The sequence below is a fragment of the Gnatocerus cornutus genome, chromosome 7 (genome assembly GCF_029298725.1).
Source record: "Gnatocerus cornutus isolate USDA-ARS CGAHR chromosome 7, icGnaCorn1.1, whole genome shotgun sequence".
Lineage (NCBI taxonomy): Eukaryota > Metazoa > Arthropoda > Insecta > Coleoptera > Tenebrionidae > Gnatocerus > Gnatocerus cornutus.
Genome location: NC_142239.1, coordinates 15923943 through 15946969, shown reverse-complemented (window position 1 = coordinate 15946969; position 23027 = coordinate 15923943). Strand labels below are relative to the sequence as shown.

The 23027-nt window shown below is 36.2% G+C and overlaps 8 protein-coding genes across 9 annotated transcripts; 5 read left to right on the top strand and 3 right to left on the bottom strand.

Moving 5' to 3' along the window:
* Window positions 1-604: 604 nt before the first annotated feature.
* Window positions 605-9269, bottom strand: spz3 (Spaetzle domain-containing protein 3). Of its 2 annotated transcripts, XM_088042047.1 has the most exons (5): window positions 9159-9269; window positions 8684-9108; window positions 1897-2021; window positions 1450-1827; window positions 605-1160 (listed from the first exon to the last, which is right to left on the bottom strand). In XM_088042047.1, the coding sequence occupies exons 2-5, from the start codon at window positions 9068-9070 to the stop codon at window positions 1001-1003; spliced, it is 1050 nt and encodes a 349-aa protein (XP_087898173.1). In that variant the 5' UTR covers window positions 9071-9108; window positions 9159-9269; the 3' UTR covers window positions 605-1000. The 2 variants fall into 2 exon arrangements, with proteins under 2 accessions (XP_087898173.1, XP_087898172.1); XM_088042046.1 differs by having other exon boundaries at window positions 8684-9269.
* LOC148171603 (uncharacterized) lies at window positions 4757-5701 on the top strand. Its single transcript, XM_088041190.1, has 4 exons — window positions 4757-4800; window positions 4864-4981; window positions 5030-5216; window positions 5269-5701. Exons 1-4 carry the CDS (start codon window positions 4757-4759, stop codon window positions 5472-5474), a joined length of 555 nt encoding a protein of 184 aa, XP_087897316.1. The 3' UTR covers window positions 5475-5701.
* Window positions 9270-9390: 121 nt separating the features above from the next.
* On the bottom strand, window positions 9391-12043 carry LOC148171601 (uncharacterized). Its single transcript, XM_088042109.1, has 11 exons — window positions 11795-12043; window positions 11416-11751; window positions 11208-11369; window positions 11053-11157; window positions 10797-11003; window positions 10543-10749; window positions 10288-10494; window positions 10031-10237; window positions 9842-9985; window positions 9669-9791; window positions 9391-9613 (listed from the first exon to the last, which is right to left on the bottom strand). Exons 1-11 carry the CDS (start codon window positions 11853-11855, stop codon window positions 9495-9497), a joined length of 1878 nt encoding a protein of 625 aa, XP_087898235.1. The 5' UTR covers window positions 11856-12043; the 3' UTR covers window positions 9391-9494.
* On the bottom strand, window positions 11998-12590 carry LOC148171600 (uncharacterized). Its single transcript, XM_088042339.1, has 3 exons — window positions 12503-12590; window positions 12190-12457; window positions 11998-12082 (listed from the first exon to the last, which is right to left on the bottom strand). The coding sequence occupies exons 1-3, from the start codon at window positions 12537-12539 to the stop codon at window positions 11998-12000; spliced, it is 390 nt and encodes a 129-aa protein (XP_087898465.1). The 5' UTR covers window positions 12540-12590.
* Window positions 12591-15213: 2623 nt separating this feature from the next.
* On the top strand, window positions 15214-18191 carry LOC148171599 (uncharacterized). The gene is made up of 3 exons (XM_088042096.1): window positions 15214-15629; window positions 15677-15817; window positions 17912-18191. Exons 1-3 carry the CDS (start codon window positions 15581-15583, stop codon window positions 18091-18093), a joined length of 372 nt encoding a protein of 123 aa, XP_087898222.1. The 5' UTR covers window positions 15214-15580; the 3' UTR covers window positions 18094-18191.
* A 993-nt stretch (window positions 18192-19184) lies between these two features.
* On the top strand, window positions 19185-20457 carry LOC148171598 (uncharacterized). The gene is made up of 7 exons (XM_088042337.1): window positions 19185-19188; window positions 19267-19410; window positions 19458-19668; window positions 19705-19853; window positions 19898-20011; window positions 20061-20207; window positions 20255-20457. The coding sequence occupies exons 1-7, from the start codon at window positions 19185-19187 to the stop codon at window positions 20455-20457; spliced, it is 972 nt and encodes a 323-aa protein (XP_087898463.1).
* Window positions 20458-20612: 155 nt separating this feature from the next.
* On the top strand, window positions 20613-21427 carry LOC148171597 (uncharacterized). Its single transcript, XM_088042336.1, has 6 exons — window positions 20613-20664; window positions 20709-20837; window positions 20884-21038; window positions 21087-21140; window positions 21191-21200; window positions 21237-21427. The coding sequence occupies exons 1-6, from the start codon at window positions 20613-20615 to the stop codon at window positions 21425-21427; spliced, it is 591 nt and encodes a 196-aa protein (XP_087898462.1).
* On the top strand, window positions 21346-23006 carry LOC148171596 (uncharacterized). Its single transcript, XM_088042033.1, has 4 exons — window positions 21346-21567; window positions 21616-21748; window positions 21797-22282; window positions 22327-23006. The coding sequence occupies exons 1-4, from the start codon at window positions 21481-21483 to the stop codon at window positions 22965-22967; spliced, it is 1347 nt and encodes a 448-aa protein (XP_087898159.1). The 5' UTR covers window positions 21346-21480; the 3' UTR covers window positions 22968-23006.
* The last annotated feature ends 21 nt before the right edge of the window (window positions 23007-23027 follow it).

The following is a 23027-nucleotide window of genomic DNA, read 5'->3' as shown; positions in this document are numbered from 1 at the left end:
GAACGTAGAAAAAGTTTTATCACTGATAAAACTGATTGTAGGTATTTCTAGTGGCGACAGGAAATCGTCCGGTGCAAGAAAACTTTTTAAGCATTTTCTTTGGGATTCTTCTTCCAGACTGTCTTTGGAGATTATTTAAGATTCTTGATAATGCTTTATTGCTTTTTAAAATTCTTCAAGATTTAATTGAATTCTCTGGGATTTTTAAATTTTAAAATCTAAGATACTATTAAAAGTAGCATTCTAAAAACTGTTTAAAATTCTATAATTTTCTACAACTTTTCAATTCTTTTGTTGATGTCAGACTTTCTGAAATATTTCGAGTCTTCAGCATCATTTAAAGTTTTCAAAGATTCGAAGGATATATTTATTTGGAAACTTTAAATTTATTATTATAAGAACCTTCACAATGTATCAGTGGCTTCAATGTGATCATTAAATGATAAAAATCTGATACAAAAAATTGCGTAACCTGTTTAGGTGTCGCAATTGTTTATTTGATAATGAATTGTTCTTTTTTCACTGTTTACAGTTTCGATAAGTGGTTCTAATGTGGGCAATGGGCGGAACCCAGCAGGAAGGTTACATTAAAAAACCAGTCAACTGACAGTGATCGTGTATTTTACAAATAATTTATTAATAATAATGCTATAGAAAATGGCAGCCATCTACTATATTCATTCAAATAATTAATCAATTTTTACATGTACATAAATAAAAATTATAGATCGTACAAAATTACACCTACAATGGTAACTATAATAAATCGTAAAAAAAAACAAAAACAGGACTGACTGGTAACGCGTCAATATTCGATTTTACGTCTCAGTCGCGCTTTTTACATTGCACATCTTCTTTGTTTTTTGTTGCTTTTTATTTATTAATAAAATGTTATTAAGGTCGCAATATCAATTTGGCACATTGAGTATTCTAAGTTTCTGCGCATGTTGTCGCTGAAGCCACAGAAACAGGTGGAGCCGAGTTTGATTGATTTTTTCTTTTATGTTGGGTTACATCGACAGACGCAACATGAGGGAAATAGGAACCAATCCATGAAGATGCCTTTGCAGTCGTTATCAGGGTCATAGGCCAAGAGGCGGTGCCATTTGTACTTTTGCTCGCAGCCGCAGTCGCCGGAGCAGCGGTTCGTGCGCACTTTTCTAAAAAAATAAAAATGCACAATAACTTGTTTCATTTTATTACTTTTCAAAAGATCCAAAATTTTTTATTTCAAATATCACGTTTTATTATGTGGAAGACCTTTAGTAATTGATAGATGTAACCGCCGCTTTTACTACTAATTTTAATGAAAATTAAAAACATTTTTCTTAATTTCGCATTCTTTAGCAGTGTTTTCATAAATTTGCATAGTTACGCATTCTCTTTGTTATGGTTAATTAAAGTAAATTGGAAATTCCTAATTAAATTAATATAATTTAAATAACTTACGCGCACACCTCCTGATGTATGGCCTGCTCGAAATGTTGCGTGTTGACTATCGCCCGGATTTTTCCGGCCGAGTTGGAAGCCCAATAGGGCGTAACAATTTCGACTTTGCTTTCGCACGCGTCAATCCTTCCACTCTCCGAGCTTTGATTGTTCCTAAAGTTTTGTCTCGGATTTCTGATGTGGTTGAAGAAGGATTCGCCTCCGGTTTTCCCGCCTGGATCCGGTCCGGGATCGAAGTGCAGATCCGGCACACCCGGTTTTGTCGATCTTTTCTTTTTTCGACCCGCAGGTCCATACTCGGGGGATCCCATGTCGAACTCCCCGTACATCCTCTTCATCAGTGCCTTGTTCTCGTCTATGAATAATTCTATACGATCTCTGGAAATTGAAATTTGTCATTGTTTTAGAGATTGAAAAAAAGTGATTGTTTCAGGTGATTTTACTTACAATGGATAGGAATTTCCTGCCGTTGGGCAGAATAATTGCTGGTGACGTTTTATGCAAGGGACGCCTCGTATGTATTCGCCACGCAATTCTAAACCTAAGGCTACGGAGAGTGCCGTCCATAATATCTGAAATAAAAAAAAAACACGTAAAATTCCTTCGAAAATCTCGCTTTTATCCACCGGAAATCATCGATCCGGTGTGAATCCGCTCCGGATGATTCGCGTTCTTTTCATCGAACCAATGAGGACGTAAATCCGTTTATGAAATTCATTTTCCAAGGATCGCATCGAAAAAAATGCACTTTTCCGTGTAATTTTATTTAAAGAACTATAACAATTCGGTGACTAAACATTGTTATTTAAAGAGCAAGGTCGGCAGTGTCGCGTGTTTTCCGGTCGCTCCGCGAAGAGCTGTAACAATCAAACATATTGGCAATTTTTCAGTCGCGCCCTTTCGAGAAGGAAGGAATTTCAAGGGCGTTGTTGACAGGTGACATTTTGGTATTTCGAAAATTTCACGTGCCCACCTTTCGGTAGCACAATTAGTGCGAATTTTTTTATGATACACGTGTGGATAATCTTGTTCCTGGAAAGTGAGTAGGTGGATTAACAGAGATGTTGACATATTATCTGGACACTTGTAAGAATTTCGCTCGCGTATTATGTACACACCGAATTTCATTATAATGTCATGGACGATGGAAATGTTGAGATTCCTGCGGCGGCGGCGGATGCAAGTTCGCGGGATTGCTAACAGCTCGTGTAAATAGAAAAGAAATTAAATTAAAGTAGAATTGCATCCTTATTCTAAATCCGAAGCCTGTTTTACTCCAACGGATCAAAATTCAGACATGTTTGAAAAATAAGTTTATTTTTTAGTAGGTACATTGGGTTCACTTTTTTTGCAAAATCATGAAATTCTATAATACATCATAAAAAAGTAATTAAATAAGCTCCAACGAACTTTTGAAGTCTCCTAGAGAATTAGTTTTACCCCTAATATTTGAGAATAACTATGTAATAAAAATTTTGAAATACGAACGATTTTTGTTTTTTTTTTTTCATCTAATTCTTAAATTAGCACTTCAATTTTTGTATGCAATATGCCTTAATACAGATTAAGGTTATCTTTGCACTTTGCAATTTTGCACTTATTAAGACAGTTCTGTCCTCAAAATGACGGAACTACAAAATTTTTCGAACAAAATCGTCTTTTCTGAAAATTTAGTCTTCGCTCTAAAAATTAAAAATTTATAAAATTGATTTCTTTTGATTAGCAATGTTGAAATTTAATGCACTTATAAAGACAGTTCTGCTTCTTAATCTACGTAAATTTTATTTTAATAGTCCTCAAAATGCGGGAACCACAATTTTTTTTGACATTTTTTGAAATAATGACAGATTATAAATTTCACAATCGCCCTGTAAATTAAAATTTCCAAAATTTGTCATATCTCTTGTATAACTCTGAAATTGCGTACTTTTATTACAAAAATTTTATATACATAGCGAAACTACAATGTTTTTTGAGATTGGAAACATCACAGTAGCCCTATCTATTAAAATTTCTAAAAATCTGTCAGGCTTAATTTAAAATTCTGAAATTTTGTGCTTTTATTATTATTATTTATTAAGTCTTTGACAACATCGTCCATTTTACTCCAAAAATGACGAACCTGCAAATTTTTCCACACTAATTTGTTTTTTTCTGCCACCAGTTTAAGTAAAGATGCAAAAAATTAATTTTCATTGCATTCACTTTTCCAATTTGTCCTAATTTTTCAACAGATTGGTGAGTATTTGTGCTTAATAGTTATTCATTGTGTTTCCCAGAAAAATCGAAACAATTCTGGTCCATAAGCTAACTAAGAACTCTTCATCATCTAGAAATTTTCTAAAATGTGTTCTTCTAGCCTGCGTTAGCATTAAAGTCATTTTAAAACTTAATATGTGCCTAGACATTACGATTTTGTCAGCAACGGCTTTGACTGAGTTAGGAAACGTATTATTAGGAAACTCGAGAGCATCAAAGTTTTGGAAAATGGTAAAAATCTCCTATTCCCTGATCGAGTATCTAAAGCTAATTATCTCTTCTTGAAATACTTGCGATCGGAAAATTACAGAAAGACTTCAGCTTGGCAAACGCACGTTGAATCTCCCTTTTAGAAACACAAAAAATCCTTTCAGCTTCGAGCCAGAAGTTAAGAAAAAACCCGCAGAAGTTAACACCTCTTCATATTTTCTGGAGCCAGCAAGAGTTCTGAAGGAGTCAAGTACTAAATATATCTAATTTTGCAAAAACTAAACGGATGTGATTTTCTTCGGACAACGACTGTACTTAGAAAACTTATTGACGTTTGCAGTTTTTAGCACAGTCAAGTCACGCTTAAAGTAACTCATACAGCAAACAAGGTTATTTGGTATCTGATGAGTAATAGTTAAGATCTAAACCCAGGGGACAGTAAAACTCCCATGAATGGACATTTCCACACTGACGATTTTTATTTGTGTTTTTTGTTAGCCACTTGCAAGCTCCCACACACATTTCGCAAAAAGTTTTTGTTTGTTTTCATCATTTTTATCAACAACGGTCCAATTTCCTAAGATGGTGGCCACACGAAATCCCATTCTCATGCCGCCGGCCCTTTCTTGTCATTACCATCAATGAAAACAAGCACAACACGCATAAATGAATAATTTTTGCGCTAATCCAGTTCAAAATCGTCGCCACAGTTGACACCTTCATATTGGCGAAGGTTTGTCCGATGAAAGTCAATGTTCTGGAACCTTGACACGCCCCAAGTTTTGCCTTCCGGTGCGTGCAAATTTTTCCCATAAGAAAAAAGACGCAAACGGCGTCGATGTTATCTAGAACGTGCGCCGCACCCCTGATAAGATCTCCACAGTAGGCGCCAAATTTGAATGTAAACAAAACGAAACTGATGGCCTTGCTTGGTTTGTTAGTTAGACCACGAGGCCAGCAAACCAAGGCAGACCTTAGTCAACCAAGGTTAGCACTGCGCATGTCACACGAAATTTCACAAAAAAAAACAATGGTAACAGTGAAAATGGTAACAATTGGTGTGGTTACTACGACCAAGAGTGTCCATTGATGCGAATGAAACCGTTCCAAGGCTTTTTGGACGGGGGCGTCGGAACCGCCTCGCGATGGCGCAACTTGCATAATTGTACCTACCAATGTGGAGTGGAAGGAAGTGCAACGTTTTGGGTTTGGCATCTCGGAAAATCACCATCGAATGACGAAAACTACGCGACGACCCGAACACATTTTCACATCAACTGTTGAGAATCACCATTTAGGTACGAATGCAAAAATTAATTCGATGTGCGGACGCTTATGTGAAGGTCACAGGATCTTCCTTGCGTGAAGCGATTTTCATTGTTGGCGATTTTCAACAACCACGGACGTTGACTTTTGGCCCAAAAACTCCACACTACACTTCGGTTTGTTTACTTTTTACTCTGATGACCCCAACACTCATCCTTATCAAAAAACGAAATGAAAGTTTCGCACATTCGCACCGATCTTTATTAATATGGAAAGCAGTGAAATATTAGCAACAAGATATTTGTCCCAAATCACGGTGACGAAATTTGAATGATGTCTTTTTTCGTATAATACAAAGTTGACAAATCAGTTGCAACATTACAATGTGATATTAAGTAGCTGAAGATATTGAATTTCAACCACGGAATTAATCTTCATGTGGAATTAGCAATCTTCCAAGCTCGTAAAACTTGGCCTTCTTGTGGTAATAGAATTTTTAACTTAATGGATTCCAACCTGCGGCGAAAATCTCAAAAATTTTGTTACAATTCTTGTGAAAATAAAATGGTCAGAGTTATTCGCATTTTTCTCCTTTGCGATGAAAGTTAAAAGTGCCTGCTGATAATGCAAATGATAAATTATGCATACTGGCGCCAATTGCATGGGAACAATAATTTATTTATCCTGCAGTTGGTTTCCTACAATTAGTAATAAGTCAAGTTTATTGTTGACTAGACTAAAAAGGTCAATTTAATTGAATTTCCACCGGTGGTAAAATATTCTCGTCACTTAAAATAATGATGACCAAATAGTGAATCAGGAAGGAATCGAAATGGAATAAGTCTGATAGCTGTTGTCCGTGATGTCATGGTTCAACCAATTATTGATTTAAGAGACGAGATCACCTCTGGTCTAATATTATGATTTTTAGTCATCATCAAGGTAGAAAAACTTTTCTCAAAGGGCGCTCATCTCTGTTTGAAACTCAAAGTAAGGTCATCGTCCTGTGCCGCATTTTTGAAAATTCTGCATTCTCCGCCCTCGCATTCTTCGACTTCAACATTCGCAATAAGTGGATTAGATCCATATAGAACGAGGTCAACAACGATGAAATAATTAATCGGACCGCTTGAGAAAAACTAATCGTGCATAAACTACCTTTCAATCCTAGAAAGGTTAGAGCGTTTCCGGTGGAAAATTCGAAGTTTTTTGGAGTATCATGTGCAGAGATGAGACTAATGTGTGTACAAGGACTGTGAAAGTTTATTTCCGTTGCGTAATTGTCTGCGGAGCTATTACCCAATGGGTCATCTCCTTGGCGCGTTATGAACCGTTTTTCTTTCTTGGAAAAGTCAGAGTTGCGATACGACTGTTACACATTCAAATGACAGGAAAAAAGACAAAGGAAACAATCAAATACCAATACGAAGGTCGCATACATACATAAGTGAAAGGATTCGGAGCTCTTGCTGAGTGAAAACCAGAATGCTCTCAAATGTGACGCCGTTGCATAAATCACGCAAAGAAATTCGGCGAAGGCGCCAAATTTAAATCTCGCGCGGGCTTTTAATCAAATGCCTGAAATTATACAACGCGTATTAAATAACACTTTTTTATTATTTTGGAGCCACGAGCACAGCAGGTTCCTCCATCAAAATGCAAATGTATAAATCTCCTCCAACTGAAATATTTTATTCACGTCGCGTTATAAAATATTACCGAAATTTGTATTTCATGTCTGTCATGTCTGTGTTAGAACAGAGGTCTTGACCTTTCTTTTTTTTTTTGTTTTATTCCACGTCAAAGCACTCGTATCTATACCAATTTCATAAGAAATTAGAAAGTTGGATTAGCTGAGCTCACATCGTCAATTATCTTCCGATTTTCAACGGAAAACTGCCAAGGCTGAGTCAGACAACGTCTCATCAAATTGCAAAAACTTTGGTGTTGGTTAAGTGTGAAAGATACGGGAGCTAACGTGTAATTACGGCCCGGCATAAATTATGCGGTGGTAATTGAGAGATTCGTATCTTTCTGGAGTAGAGGAAGAGGACTTGCGTGAACAAACTGTGGTAGACCGACTAAATGAATGGTTGGTTATAATTATGCAAAATTAATGAGTTAATTAGATAATTTAATTGCGGTTTTCTGAATTGACAAAATTTGAGATTAGAGCAAATTCTTCAGTACGCTTGTAACCTTCGAATTTAGCTTTGAAAGCGGAATATTTCTGATATTAGGAGCAAAAAATGCTTCTCGATTGACAGTTTTAGGGTTCTACTCAAGCGAACACATTGACGTCATTTCTTTGTCACATTTCCAGTAAGTGTGGTTCAATAATTCGTATACTTATTATTTCAGAGTACTGAAAAAAAATCATCTTTTGCTTTTAGAAACAAAAATATGATCAAATTTGATTTTTGAAATTTGTCTTCATTGCTCTATCATGTTTAGATCTAACAGATTTAATAAGAAAGCTAATTGAAGTGATGCTATACAAGTTTATTGCTCTAACATTAAAAATGGCAAAAATTTGATATTAAATCTCTACAATTTGTAATGTTTAATATAAAAATGGCAGAAATACAAAGTTGTACAAAGTTACTAAAACTTTAATTTTGAAATAACACCTTTGATTCATTCAGTTCTTAAAACTTTTTATTTTATTTCTATATTTTCGTTTACTTGAGGGATTATTGATTTTTAGATTTTTAAGAGATATCTTATTCCTTTGATTTTTTTTCGGAACTTAATCTTATTTAAAAATCTGAAGTAGCTGTAGCACCAAAAATTAAATTTTAAATTTTAAATTTTTGCTTCGACCATAAAAATAAAAATTTCTAGAATGTGTCTTTATTGCTCTACATTTTTGCAATTTAGTAGAGTTAAAACACGACTTAAAATTAGTAACTGCTCTAAATTTCATAGTTGTAGCACTCAAATTAAGAAAATCACGAATTTGAATAAATAATTTTGGAAATTTTTTCTCCGTTTAAAAATAAAAATTTCTAAAATGTGTATCCTTTGCTCTACAATTTTGCAATTTGGTATAGTTAAAACACGACTTAAAAATAGTAACTGATCCAAATTTTATAGCTGTAGCATTACAATTACCAAAATTAGGAATTTTAGGAATGATTTTAGACATTTTTGCTTTGTCTCAAAATAAAAATTTCTAAAATTTGAGTTTTTTGCTCTACAATTTTGCAATTTGATGGAGTTAAAACACGACTTAACAATAGTAAGTGCTCCAAATTTCATAGCTGTGGCACTAAAATTAGTAAAATTCAAAATTTTAGTGACATAAATTAAAATTTTTTTAAAATGTGATTCTTTTGTTTTACAATTTTGCAATTTGGTCGTTTAAAAAATTGTAAGAATTTTGCGTTTTTCTCTAAAAATACTAAAGAATAATAAAAATACAACGGTCCTATGAAAATAAAAAGAAAATGCGTTCACTACTCGAGTTCTTCCCTTATTTATAATTTCTGCAACTTACCGGAATCTGGACGAAGGTCCCATTGTTCAGAACCGGATGTGAATAGAGCGGCACGACAGGAACAGAACCATTTTTAATAAAAATCGGCCCCTGAATCGGGGTAACCGGAGGCAATCCTTGCGCCTCCTCTTCTTCATCATAATCATAGTCGATAACAGCATGCACTTTCGTCTTCGTACCATCATCCGTAACTTTGGTATAAGCAGGTTGCTGCTGTTGGTGGAACTGTGTTGCGGGTAATTGTCCCGGATGTAACCCTCCGAAATCCTCCCTTAAAAAGGGTTTCTGTGGCGTCGGATAGGAGTAAGGCACCGGCGGAGGGTAGAAATTAGACGCGGGAGGGTTAGGCGTCGCCACGAAGGGCGACGAAAAATTCAAAAGGGACATGGTAAGTACCAGCGTCACGTCCACTCAGAAAGCGCCATCTGAAAAGGGCTTTTTGGGTTTTTTCGGGAGACCGCGAGGGGACATTTACCTTTCGTTCGGGTCTAGACACTGGTTTATTGTGATTTCGACTCACTGAACACTTTTAAACGGTGTTGCGCTCGATCACGACTGTGTGACATTAGTTGGTAAGTTCAGTGGAGAGGCACGATATAACCCCACTCACTTTTTACACACACCTACTCGTTCACCGCTTCTTATTTTATGATAATTTGCTTGGAAATTGTGTTACGGATATTGCTGGCACGAGGAATTCGAAGCGGTTCCTGAATGGAACCTTCACACTTTTATTCAAATAGAGCTAAAGACAGTACATATTATCTAAAACAAAGCTGAAGGGAAGAGGGTGGCTAATCGACAAAGCGCGTCAGTCATCTTCTTTCCCCGGAAAATCCGATAAATTTTCTTCGTTGTTGTCCTCCAAAAGCGGCGAAGTAAACAGAGTCTCCTCCACCGTCGAGGTCTCTTGATTCGGATCTATTTTCTCTGAAACCATAAACCGATAATTGTAGGTACTAATTCAATAGTCCATAATAATTACGAGAAGTTGTTTCCGTTTCCCAAACAAAGCCTATCGGTTCAGCTTCAGAAGTCACAGGTTTCTGCTTATCCACAAGTCCTTGTAAGAGACTGATGAGATCAGGAGTACTCCCAGGCTCTGACTCTATCAAACAAACTTCATTGAGCACAGGTCAATCAAACCTAGACACAAACCTGTGGTCGAAGATTCTTGAATTCTATTGCCTAGGTCTGGAGATGACGACGTTTGATTAAAATTTTGGTTAACTTCTGATGGGATAATCTGCGCTACCACGTTCCCAGGGTTTGGATGAAAAGAAGGTCGGCTAGGTTTATATTCTAGAAAGGAGGTTATGCAACCTAAACTTATGATTCACACTTTACCTAAGCTGATTGGAGTTTTTTCTTCCGATTTTATTATACTAGACTGTGACGTGGTCTCAATCCTGGTCTCCAGGTTTGGTAAATTTGCAATCTGGCTAAAATTCTGGTACCCTTCAGGACTATCTGGCCAGGGTTCTCCAGATGGTACGATTTGCCCCACATTATTACCAGGATTTGGGTGAAAAGAAGGCCTGTTCGGTTGATATTCTAGGTAAAAATATGCGTTATACGAATGGTTTAGGTAATAAGCCTATTACCTAGGCTAACGGGAGTTTTCTGCGAAGATGTAGGTTTAGGTTCCAAAACCGTCTCCTTAATTCTATCTACCACGTTAGGAACATTGCCAACCTGGCTAAAATTCTGGTACCCTTCAGGACTATCAGGCCAAGGTTCCCCAGGCGGTATAATTTGTCCTAAATTATTACCGGGATTTGGGTGAAAAGGGGGTCGGTTCGGTTGATATTCTAACCAAAAATACGATGTACAGAAGATTTAGGTCAAATAACTATTACCTAGGCTAATAGGTGTTTTCCGCGAAGACGTTGGTCCAGGCTTTAAAGTCGTCTCTTTGATTCTATTTTCCACGTTAGGAACATTTCCAACCTGGCTAAAATTTTGGTACCCTTCAGGACTATCAGGCCAGGGTTCTCCAGGTGGTATGATTTGCCCCACATTATTACTCGGATTTGGATGAAAAGGGGGTCTGTTCGGTTGATATTCTAAGCAAAAATATGCGATGTACAGATTTAGGTCATAAACTTGTTACCTAGGCTCATGGGAGTTTTTTGCGAAGACGTTGGTCCAGGCTTCAAAGTCGTCTCCTTGATTCTATCTTTTATATTAGGAATATTTCCAACTTGGCTAAAATTCTGATATCCCTCAGGACTATCAGGCCAGGGTTTCCCAGGTGGGATAATCTGACTCAAAGTGTTTCCAGGTTTTGAGTGGTGAAAAGGTCTGTTAGGTTTGTATTCTAAAAACAACTTAGCACAACCTAGACTCTTGTTGTTGTACTCACAAACCTAAACTGATGATTGTAGAAGTTTGACTAGGCTGGGAAGTCGGGGGCAAATTATCAACCTGACTAGAATTCTGAACCGAAGTGCTGCCAGGCTGCGGTTTCAATTCTGAAAAAACAAAGTTTACAAAACCTAGTCCCTGTCTAATTTTAGCCAACCTAGACTACTTGTCGTGGTTGCAGTAGAATCTTTTATTCTGTTCGCCAGTTCGCCTGTCTGGTAACCTTCAGGACTCTCAGGCCAACTTTGCCCAGGCGGTATTATCTGACCTAAAGTGTTTCCAGGATTTGGGTGATAGAAGGGTCTTGTAGGTTTGTACGCTGGAAATTCCAAATTACCATTGTACTGTTCGGTACCTTAACAAACCTAGGTTGATAGGCGTCTGGTCTTCAATTTTGGAAGTCGCAATTGTAGTGTCTTTTATCCTGTTAACCAAAGTAGCTGAAGTGACTACTAAGTTTAGTTCATCGGTGATTTGACCAGGCTTAACACTCGTCACTTCTTTTTCTTCGGACCAAGTAAACCCCCCAGGCCCAGAACTAGAGCTTTCGATCTCTTGGACCCGATTTACTATCTCACTAGTTTGACTAAAATTCTGATACCCTGCCTCATCATCCGGCCATGGTTTTCCAGGAGCCACTATCACCCCCAAGTGGCTTCCTGCCGGCTGAGGGTGGTAAAATGGTCGTGTCGGTTTGTACCCTATCAAACTAGCTTATTGACTACACTTAAAATGGTTTCTTACCTAGATTAATTTCGCGTTGCGCGTTCACTGCCGCTAGTAAGAAGACCGTGCAAAAGTACATCTTTGTCTTAAGAAATTACTGTCAACACTACACGGAAAATCCAAAACGAACACGATTAACGGGAATGGATGGTTTGAACCTGTTTGGCTTCAACCCACGGTGAAGATAACAAGAAGCGACCGTGCGGAATTCTGCCGAGTCCTCATTTTTTATTATTGTTTGTGTTGATAATTTGTTTGGAGTTGCATGCCAAATAAAGATAATTAACAGTAAAGAAGAAATTATTACTATGTCAAGTTATGCAACCAATTATACACAATTAATTTTTATTATTGTTATCAGTACATTTTATTTTTTATTTTCTACATACATCTACAGTATTTTGTATTATTACGGAAATGGTAGCTCTTGCACGCTGCCGAGCCAGTTATAATCCAAATTCCCAAGACCTGCCCAAGGATCCTCATTGAAATCTGGTCTTGAAGTGGAAACTTGTTGCGCTGGCCGCTGGTCAATTCGATCTGCCAAGACAATAGCAATCGGCGGTTGTGTCGTCTGAGGCTTATATCCTTCAAGATTGGCAGGCCATAGAGGTCCTGATGGTATGACCTGCACCACTAAATCATCCGGATATGGTGCGTATGGAGATCGCGCAGCAGAAGCTTAAAACTTCTCATAGAAAACATATTTTTTTTTATACGACTTACCAGCGACCACTAATAGCAACACAATGATAACTGACATTTTTGTTCTTTGTTTGTGTTAAAATGAGAGCTGTTGTTGTTGGGTTTGGTATTAATAGGTAGTGATAATACCACATAATTATTTGACAACTCAGTAATGAACCTTTAACTACTTAACTGTTTTAAGGAAATGATACAGTTTGACGTGGTTAGAAAAAACCCAAATCAAAGACATGTCATGACTCTTATTATAAATTAAAAATCGATTTATGGGTTGTTAATAATACGATTTTTTCAGTAGGTAGTAATTAAAATGTAACAAGTTATTGTGATTTGAACAAGGTTCATGCTGTGAATTGGTTTTATCGACAGGTAGATCGATTGTATTGTGATTTATCGTTGCTAATTAACTTTTAAATACCAAAAAGTAGTAATATGTGGATGTACCGGTTGTGACGCGACGAATTACTAGGAGAAAATTTCAAGCAAGTAGTGGATTACAAAAATCTTAAATCTACTAAAATTTTTGTCTTTTTCGTTCCTTCGTGTAATAAAAAAATAGCACTAGTAAAGTTCATAGTGTTGTTTTATCGTTAAGAAGAGCAGAAACAGGTTTCTCGACTTTGACTTTGTAGTTATGGTTAAGTAACGCGGATTTTGTAATTTACAAATACTAGAGTATGTTCATAATAAAATTATTTATGGGTCAAGGCTACAAATATCAGTATTTATTGAGAGAAAGGAGAAGCGGAAAATCTGCAGTTAATTGTACTCGTGTTCGTAGAAATTATATGGTCATTAATTTATTAAAATTTTGAATGTCTTAATAATGTGAAGAATTTGAAGAATGAAAAGAACACATAAATCAACAAAATCTAAGGAATCTAAATATGTGTAAAAATGCGGACGGTGAAGTTCTGGAAATCCAAAAAAGACACGTATAATTCGAATTATAAGAAATTAAAACAATTAAAATAAAAGACATTGTGATAAATACAAAAGTTGAAAAGATTTGCGTAGATTTCAAACTAAATATTCATAAAAAAAATAATTTTCAGTCTAAAATTTTGTTAATAAACGTGTTCAAGATAGTAATGCCATTAAATCTCAATGGTTTTAGCGTTAATAAAAATTTATAAAAATTCAATTACTAGTTGTAAAATGTTCTATTTTCTCGAGTCTATGTATAAACGGAAGTGGTAGCACTTTCAAATTTTATTGGTATAGCGTTAAAATTATCCAAGATAGACAATTTTACAAAAAAATAAAATTTCTAGCTAACCCCAAAAATAAACATTTGTAAAAGTTAAATTTTTGGTTTTAAAATATTGTACTTTCGTTGAGTCAATAAATGTGTCAAGAGTAGGTAACAGTTTCGTTAAATTTTATTGAGATTTGGTTAATACTGCCCAAATAAGAGAATTAAGAATAAAAAGATTTCCAAACCCTCAGAAATTGATATTTTTAAAAATTTAATTTGTGCCTCTAAAATGAACTTTTGTTGAGTTTATAAAAGGATTAAAAGTAATAAATTGACCAAATTTCATTGGTATAGTATTAAAATTGCCCAAATTAAAGAATTTTACAAAAGAAAAGATGAAAGTTCAATCAAAAAATGAGATAAAAAATATACGTAATGATTAGAAATTTAAGGTATTAAAACAGTTTAAATTAGAATACATTATGATAAATACAAAAATTCCAAAAAAGACATAAAAGTAGAGAAAAAATGTAATAAATCGATGTAAAAATACAGTAAAACAGTGTAGAGTTACAACATTGTAGAGCTAAAGAGAGAAATTGTCAAAATTTTGATTGTAATGACAAATTTTTCTAAGCTTACAACTTTTGTTAAGTAATAGTGCTCATTTACAATCTTCTAGACCAAAGAAACACATTTTAAGAATTTTCATTTAAAGATCCACCTCTTCTTTAAAGTAAAATGGAGAACGTGATGAAAACCAAAAAAAAAAGAGATCAGTGATTGGTTCGCGTTGCCATTATCAGAGCAGTTTTTATAACAAAAAACGCACTCGAACAACCAACTCGATCGAACCTTTTCGTCCATTGGTTCAACAGTAGCAAAAGAGTTATTAAAGTCTCTGAAATTCTTTAAACGTAAACGCAATCTCGTACGACAGTATAGTTATTATATTCACAAGTAATAAATTATTTTACAATTTTTTTAAAACGTTCGAAACAACTTCACTTTTTTGCATTCTCTTTACCAAAATCAAACGAACCAGTTTGCTGCGTTTCCCAAGGCTTCGAGTTAAAATCAAGTCTCTGAGGATTAACTTGAACACTCGGTTGTGTCGTTCTTTGGCTTCCTGAAGCTCGCAGCGTTGTTGCAGTGGTCGGAAGATATCCTTCTCTGTTAAATGGCCAAGAAGGCCCAGAGGGTATAATGGGGTATCTTAAATCGTCAGGAAATGCGGCATACCCGCTTCGTTGCCCATTACAACCTGCAAGAATCATTAATAGGAGAAGATTCAGAAGTGAGACTTACTATAGCAGATTAGGAGGAGGAGGAAGAACAAAGAGTAAAAATAGGTCATCTTTGAACAACAGTGAAGTCTTTAATGGAGAATTTAGAAACAAAGTAATTAAGTTAATGGATGGTGATTAAAAGGACGCGTTGAAAAATTCCAGATCATTAGTATTGAGGTGATTGTTTATTTGTTAGGAATCTGATCCAGCTCCTTTCGCTACAAAAAGAGAAATGGAGGGTCATCGAGTTTACTTTCCCGCAACGAGCACCTTTACGACCGTTTCTACTCAGCAGTTTTTCACTTTTTTCGCTATAATGAAGATGAAGAAGACTTCCACTTCTTTACCTCTTGCGTCAGTGATTGCGTGAATATTGACTTTCATCTCTTGCACCTAAATAACTGACCTTATCATCACCGAAGACATCGCTTGTTTAGATGTGGAGTAATAGTGTAAATAGAGCTGCTTTTTCAATAATATGTAAATGTTATTGCACAAGGCCATAAAGGTTTCCAGGTTGTGTTAAAATACCATTCATTTGATAGTGAATTCGGCAAATGGTTGTGAGAAAATTTTCACCTCTTGGAAGTCGCGAGTTGGTGCCTGTGGGCGATGCTTCTGTTTGGTGTCTTGTTCTCAACGATTTTATTATCTCATTTGGGTGAGTCCCAACCACACGTGTCTTCGTGACCTTGATCTGTGCTTCAGGAAGTCCGTTGCAGTGCTACAGATGCAGCGGGTCTTCAAGGAATGCTGATAAAGCGGATAAGGCGTGTGTCTATGGCTATTCCAACGTGGAAAAACAGGAATGTCCCTATGACCATGTTTGCTCCACTTACCAATATGAAAGTAAGTGTTCTTTATAGGTTTGTTATTAGAATTGACAAGGTCGGAAACCAGATTCGCGCGACGAGCTAAATGATGATCAATGACAAAATGAAGAGGTGACAGGATGAGGAGTGAATACCAGAGCAGTCTTGTTTTGACATTGAACTACGAGGTTTTAGTTTAGTCTAAAAAGTTCTAGATTCTCTCACAGTGCTCTGTATATAACTTGATTTCTATTTCTTTTATCGATAAAAGATCACGGTCTTAGGAAAGTTGTTCCGCGACTTAAGGTCAGCTTGATCCAGAAATTCGCTTGTGTCAGAGTGCAAGAAGTTCAGGCTTTTCTGTTTTTGAAATCATATAAATCTCTTTCGAACGACTTTCTCCTCAATGAGCCAAGGATCAATAGTTCTATGCAATAAATTGATAATTGATAACTTTCAACTTTGAGTTAAGTGTAGTCACATTTTGAGAAGTTACACACCATCTAACAACTCACAATTAACGTAAATCAAGAAATAGAGTCTCGCATGCAAGAAGAACAGAAAACGATTGATCTTTTGGATTTTTACGTGTTTTTGATTTTATTCTCATGTACTCTTAGCTTCTTAGATCTTAGACACTTCTGGAGCTCTCAGGCTTTCACTTTTACACATTTTTATAATTGGGCATCATTCCTCTTTTCCGCTTCTTGCTAGCTTTATGATTTTCCGAGAAAGTTTAAATTGAAATATTTCTATTTCTCAATAAGTGGGATTTTTTACAGTGTCAAGCTAAGACATGCGTCGAAGACTTGTCGTATCTTTAGACACAAAAATAAAAATTAAATATTTAATATTACATAAAACAATAACCAATTCGTGAATGTTAAATCAGAGTTCAGATTCTTTTTCCTGAGGTCCAAATTGATAAACAGAAAAGTTTACTATTTTTATTTACACCAAAAAGTTCAAGTCAAGTCAAACAATTTAAAAATCGATAAAAAATTAACGAAGCGTTGAATCAAAAAATCTCAGTTCAGATTCTTGGTCTTGAGGTCCAAATTGATAGATAAAGAAGTTTATTGTTTTTTTCTACACGGAAAAAATTTAAGTCAAGAAAAACATTTAAAAAAAAAATCGATAAAAAAATAACTGAGAATCATATCGGAAAATCATCACCAAACTTTTGCTCCTGAGGTCGAAATTAATGGAAAAAGTCGGTTTTAAAGAGATTTTTATTTTCGTCAAAATAGACTAAATCCATAAACCCCTTTGGTGTTTTTTTTTAACCCGTAAGGATAAAAGTCTTCAGATCAACACAAAATCGTTGTCAATTGCTCGGTACCTAGAAAATACAAATTGACAATCCGCGTCGCGTCGATTGGAAATACCATGCTAAGACATACGTCTCGAAGACCTGTCCTATCTTTAGACACAATATTCAAATTAAATAAAACAAAAACCAAATGAATGTTAAATCAAAGTTTAAATTATTTCATCTGAGATCCAAATTGTCAGAAAAAATGGTTTTTTGTTTTTATTTACATTGAAAAAAATCAAATTGAGCTAAAAGTGCCTCACTTTCCTGGGCAACAAAAAATCTAAGCTAGTGAGAGGCGGATTTTGACTTGATTCAAAAGTAACTTTGCCCATGAACTAGGTACTTATTATAAATTAATTATAATTATTTACAATTTCCTATGCACCATTACGAGTTTTTCGAAATTTATGAAGGAAATTCAATCAATATAAAACAAACAAAAATGTGCTTCCGCCAAGGAAAGTTTAGGGGCACATATACGTATTTGACCTTTTTGTGCAGACACGAAATGTACATTCTGTGACAACCTACAATAATAATTTCCTATATTAACACCTACAGTATTGACCAACTGTTGTTATAAAATGTAATGAATTGATGATAAATCTGCACATTAACACTTTGAGAAACCAATAAAATGGACGTAAAAGCGTTCATGCGATTTTATGGCCTTAAAAATATTTCGCAAGTTTCATGATTCATTATAGCTCTTCATATAATTCATTTTTAGGACATGTGTCACTTCTGGTCTTAGAATATTGTTAAATTTAAACACCAAAGACGTAAATTTTTATAGGTATTCATTGATTTTAGTTTCCATCCACGGTCTCATCAAATCAAGCATAACAATCCGCGGCTGCCAATCGACAGATATCAGCGAAGACTGTTCGAATCTCTTGGCCGACATCCGATCTCTGGTCTATCCCGCACGAGTGCGGGAAATCACCTGTTACTCATGCACTTCCGATCTGTGCAATTCCTCATCAAAACTCTAAGGAAGTTTCCTTAAAAAAATCGAAAGTTATGAACTTATGACTAATACTTTACAACATGTAATATATTTCTTCTTTGTACATAAAACTGTTTATTAAGTTGCATGAGTTTACTTTATGCGTCCCAGAAATTAGACAGGGACTCAAGTTGCGTTCTGCGAAAACTTTCAGATCGTTTAAAAACCGAGAAAGAAACAAATTAATATTTTATGATCAGTTTTCAAATATTTGCTCGGTGTTTATAAACAAATAAATACCGAATAAATAAATGTTTGGTTGTCACAGGTTGCTGTAATCAGTTTAAGGTTAGTGGGGTATGTACGCACATTTTGTTATTGTTTTTTATGGATTCTGTTAATTAGCTCCAGACGAGTCTTCTCGCCACACGCTCTATGCCCTTTCGTGCTTTTCCACAAAGTGAGTGAAAGTGAAATGACCATGATGCGTTTTCTAGTGATTTTGATCCTGTCAGGATGTCTGGATTCCGGTAAGTCCCCCGAATTTCATTGTCAACGTGGGAGCTGTCGATATCATTTTAATTATTTCCGTGATCATTTTTTTTAGTTCGAACGTGTTTCTCTGAATATTAATTGCCAAACCTTGTTGTTGGGTAATTATTTAGTTAACATTGAAATGCTAATTTACGAGCGATAAAACAATAAATTTCGTAACGTGGTTTAAGGAACCCATTTATAAGAATTCTTTGCTGGCTATTGTCAATATTTCAGAGTTAGGTAACAATGACTTGACTAGTTTGATACCTGTCAATTAAAAGAACTGTAAATTTCGGGCGCGGAATTCCTCTGCGGATCATTAAAATATTAGTGTTGGATAAAAGTTTACGAGCAGGACCGCACCCTGAATTTATTAGAGGTGCTTTCCTAAATTTTTCAGAAACTCGATACATTGTAAAGTAACATAAATATTTAGAATTTTATAAAAATAAAAAAATAAATCTTTGCCACTCCTTATCCAGATTATCAAAAATTCTCAAGAGATAATAAAATATTTACTTCATTAATTAAAATTTTCTAAAGAATTTCAAACTGAAGTTTTTACAGTGTGACATTAACTTCGAGGCCTTGGTATTTGAAATGGGTTGGTAGTCCTGTTCGCCACCAGGTCTACCAACACAAACAAAAGCAACCCCCTAATTATCCTTCTGAATTTCTAAAGGGTTGTGCATCCGCTGCTACGTGTGCACCTCCGAGAACACCGAGAACCAATACGAATACGACGCCTGTCTTTACGGCGACGAAAGATACCTTCAAGCAGTCTCCTGCAACGAGCCCTCAGTCTGTGCGGCCTACCATTACCAAAGTAAATCCTCCTAAATAAAAAACAACACTCTGTACATCTACTTCTAGCACTAATTCCCGGATCTTTGAACCAACTCAGCACTAGTAGAGGTTGTCAAGCTTTGCGCTACGGCGCTACATGTGAAGACATCTTTAATGATCTTCGACAAACAGGAGCGGTAATGCCAGGACAACACATTTGCGCCACTTGCAGTGAAGATCTTTGCAACGAAAGTCCGGTGATATCAGCAGGGGCGGTTTTACTCCTGGGGGCGGTTTTGTGGGCGGTGCGGTGACCTGTATTTTTGTAATAAAGTTTGTTCACTTTTCATTGGTGTGTTAATTTAACAAATCATAAAATAACAGTCCCGGGAAACCTGTTGGTAAACAGTGACAGTCTCGTCGCCGAACTAAAACAGTTTCAAGGTGGTTTTCCGTTCTTGAGAAAATTGCGTCAATTTTCTTGTGTGTTTAACATATAAAAATTTCCTAACATCGATAAGCTCTAGTGCAAATTAACTCCGTTACTGTAGCAGAGGCTGAGAATGTTTTGGTGATGGTGATGGCCCTTCGAGTGGTTTGCGCGCTTTTGGCTGTTGTGGCGTTCAATAATTTTGACGCGGGTAAGTAAAAGGGGAGAAAATAAGGCGCCCCGTGATTTTGATGTTTTAGGGGCGTGGGGGACTTTGTCATGCTACTCCTGCACGGCCTCCCTTGGAAGCAACTTCAGGTGTGAAAATCTCTCGTATTACGGGGGCACGTTGCCTTACTATACTTGCATGTATGCGGATGCCGTTTGTGCAAAATACATCATCGAATGTAAGCGATTCTAATCAACAACCAAACATTGTACGTCGAATTTCTAGATGGAGACTCATTGATGATTCACCGGAGTTGTCAACATAGAGACATTTGCGCTGTTTTGGCACAGAAATACAACAATTATTACAGCAAATTATTGGATTGTCAAACGTGTGACGACCAGAACTACTGCAACGAGAGTAACACCGTCAAGGTTGCACCAATCTTAGCTTTAATATTCTTCATTTTTACTAAACTTCTCACATAATTGTTTGATTAACAATAAATTCGTTATAGAAGTAGACATCGTTTTAGTGGAAAATTCTGATTTAGTAACAAACATTTATTCTTCATGACGATATACAAACAACTGTGTACTATAAATCGCGAAAGTTTTGTAACTTGAAGGTAGACAAAAACAAAATGCCTTCAAAACTCGTTCTTTTGCTGCTGATTCTAACGTTGGCACAAACAGGTAAAACCACACCTCTTCTTACTATTTCTTAAAAATTCTTTCAGGATTTTCCTTGAAGTGTTACAGTTGTGAATCCATCAAAGATCCACACTCTCTTTGTGTCCATCCATCTAAAGATAAAGTGAAAATTGAAGATTGTAAAGACGGTGTCTGTGCGGTTTACACAACAAAAAGTACAGTTTTTTTTGTGCGTTTTCAGTTTTTAATACGAAATTTCAGATGCTGCTACTGGAATCAAGACTATTACAAGAAGTTGTAGCCCAAAAGATGTTTGTCTTATTTTAAAGTTACAGGAAGCTCACTTTGGAAAACTGAAGAAGTGTGAAACTTGTACGACCGATCTTTGCAGCTCTGGAAATATTCGCAGTGTGGCTGTAGCGGCATTAAGCTCTTATTTATTCCTGCTTCTATGTGTTCTTTAGAATGACAAGACAAATAAAATATATTTTCACTGGTGTTTTTTCGATTTAGTCGCAGTGATCACATTGAAACCACTTGCGTAATTTTTTTGAACTGAGACTCGAAGAGTGCGAAAAGTAAAAACAAGTTACCATTTTCAATATTTTAAAAAGAAATAAATGAAATTGTGTCCTGTTTGTCCCCGATTCCCGAAAATAAATTTAAAATCCGCCAAATATGTAAATCTGGGGACTTTTTCGCTAGGGGTTGGCATAGCTGCATTTTGACATTTACGTCACGGCTGTCAACATCTGTTCAATTTTTTGTTTACATCGGAACCAAATCGTGTCAATTTCCTGAATAAATGTGAATGCCGCTGAAGACTGATGATGATAGTTGCTTCCAAATAATATAAATATGCGCCTTAATCTCTCTTCGTTGTCATTTCTTGTCATTTTATGGCAACCTACTTTGTCTTTTCTGGAGACATGTCGCGATTCTCAGGTGAGTTTTGTCGTTGCGTTGACTGGAACTTCACTCTACTCATTTTAGACTGTTTTGAGTGGTGATGAATGTGCAGATTTGTACTTTGAAGACAGTGAAAAGGCGACGGCTTTGGGGCGCGTTAAATTGGAACTGGTTGGGAGCTCCCTCGTTCTAACCCCTTCAGCATCCACTTGGACGAGTACTTATCTATGAGTGTCATAAAACCGTTTTAATGATATGATTTTAGCGAGTTTTTTAAGGGTGTCAACGCCCCACAATGAGTCAAATAAATTATGTAGTAAACTGACAAAAACAGAGGGTTTGAACTACTGTTTCACCCTCTTACCTGAGATGATAAACGCCACGTTCCTTCTTGAGTACAAAATTGAAAAACTTCCAGAAATCAGTTCAAGAAAGTTACTTTTTTCACTTCCTGACTGGACCCAAGAGCCTCTTTTTCTCTATGTTGACCAAACTGACACGTCCCTGTTAGTCGTAAGAGCACAAAAATTGCCAAATCTTAACGTATCTTCTTACAAAGTCGAGGCCTACAAAGAAAAAAGCGGTAACACCAATTTACAAGATTTGCGGATTTTTTCTAGAACTGACGAAATCCAGTACGAACTTTTTACTTATAACGACGTCGGGAATTACTACTTTGTCGTAACAGGGATGAGTGATACCTGCCCGGATCGGGTGTGTTTTACAACGATCACCCCCCGAGTTTATATAGGTAAGGGAAGAAGTGAGGTCGCCAAAACTACTGATGGGTTTTAGGTCGGAAAAGAACCCACGTGGTGATTGGTATCGTGGGTGCGAGTTTCATTCTTCCATTTATTTTGTTTGTCTTCCACATCCTCACGAAGAGATACCCGGAAAACAACTTGAAAACTGAGGATTTATTGGTTGTTTACAAATCGTCCTCAAAAAAACACAACGAAGTCGTTGCCATGTTTGCGACTCTGTTGGAAAAACTGAACAAGAGCTTGAGTGTGGACGTCATAGATTTGTCTAAATCCTCCTGGAAGTTTCCTCAGAAGTTTTGTATAGACACGTTGCATGCAGCGCAACGGGTTGTCTATGTGGCGCCCCCTAAAAACGATCCTTTTCCTATTATCCTCGAGAAATCACTAACTGAGAAAGAGTACTTTGCGGTTGTTTTTGACCACTGTACCAACGAACTGCCGCAGGTTTTCGATGGTAACAAAATATTTAAATTGTTTGAGGATTTCGAAAGATTTTTACTTGTCCTGAACATATCGAGTTCTTACAACATTCCCCTTTATCATGACCTGTTGAAGAAGACTGAAGAAGCAAAGAAAGAGACTGAGCCAGCCGATGGATTGCCGAAGATCATCGTCACCGATTTGGAGCCGCAAGAACATGATTCGTTAATTTCCGCCAAGGTTATTCTATAAGCAAGACTGTCGTTTGTAAATAAAGTACTTAAACTGAAATTTGTCTTTGGAAGGGATGAG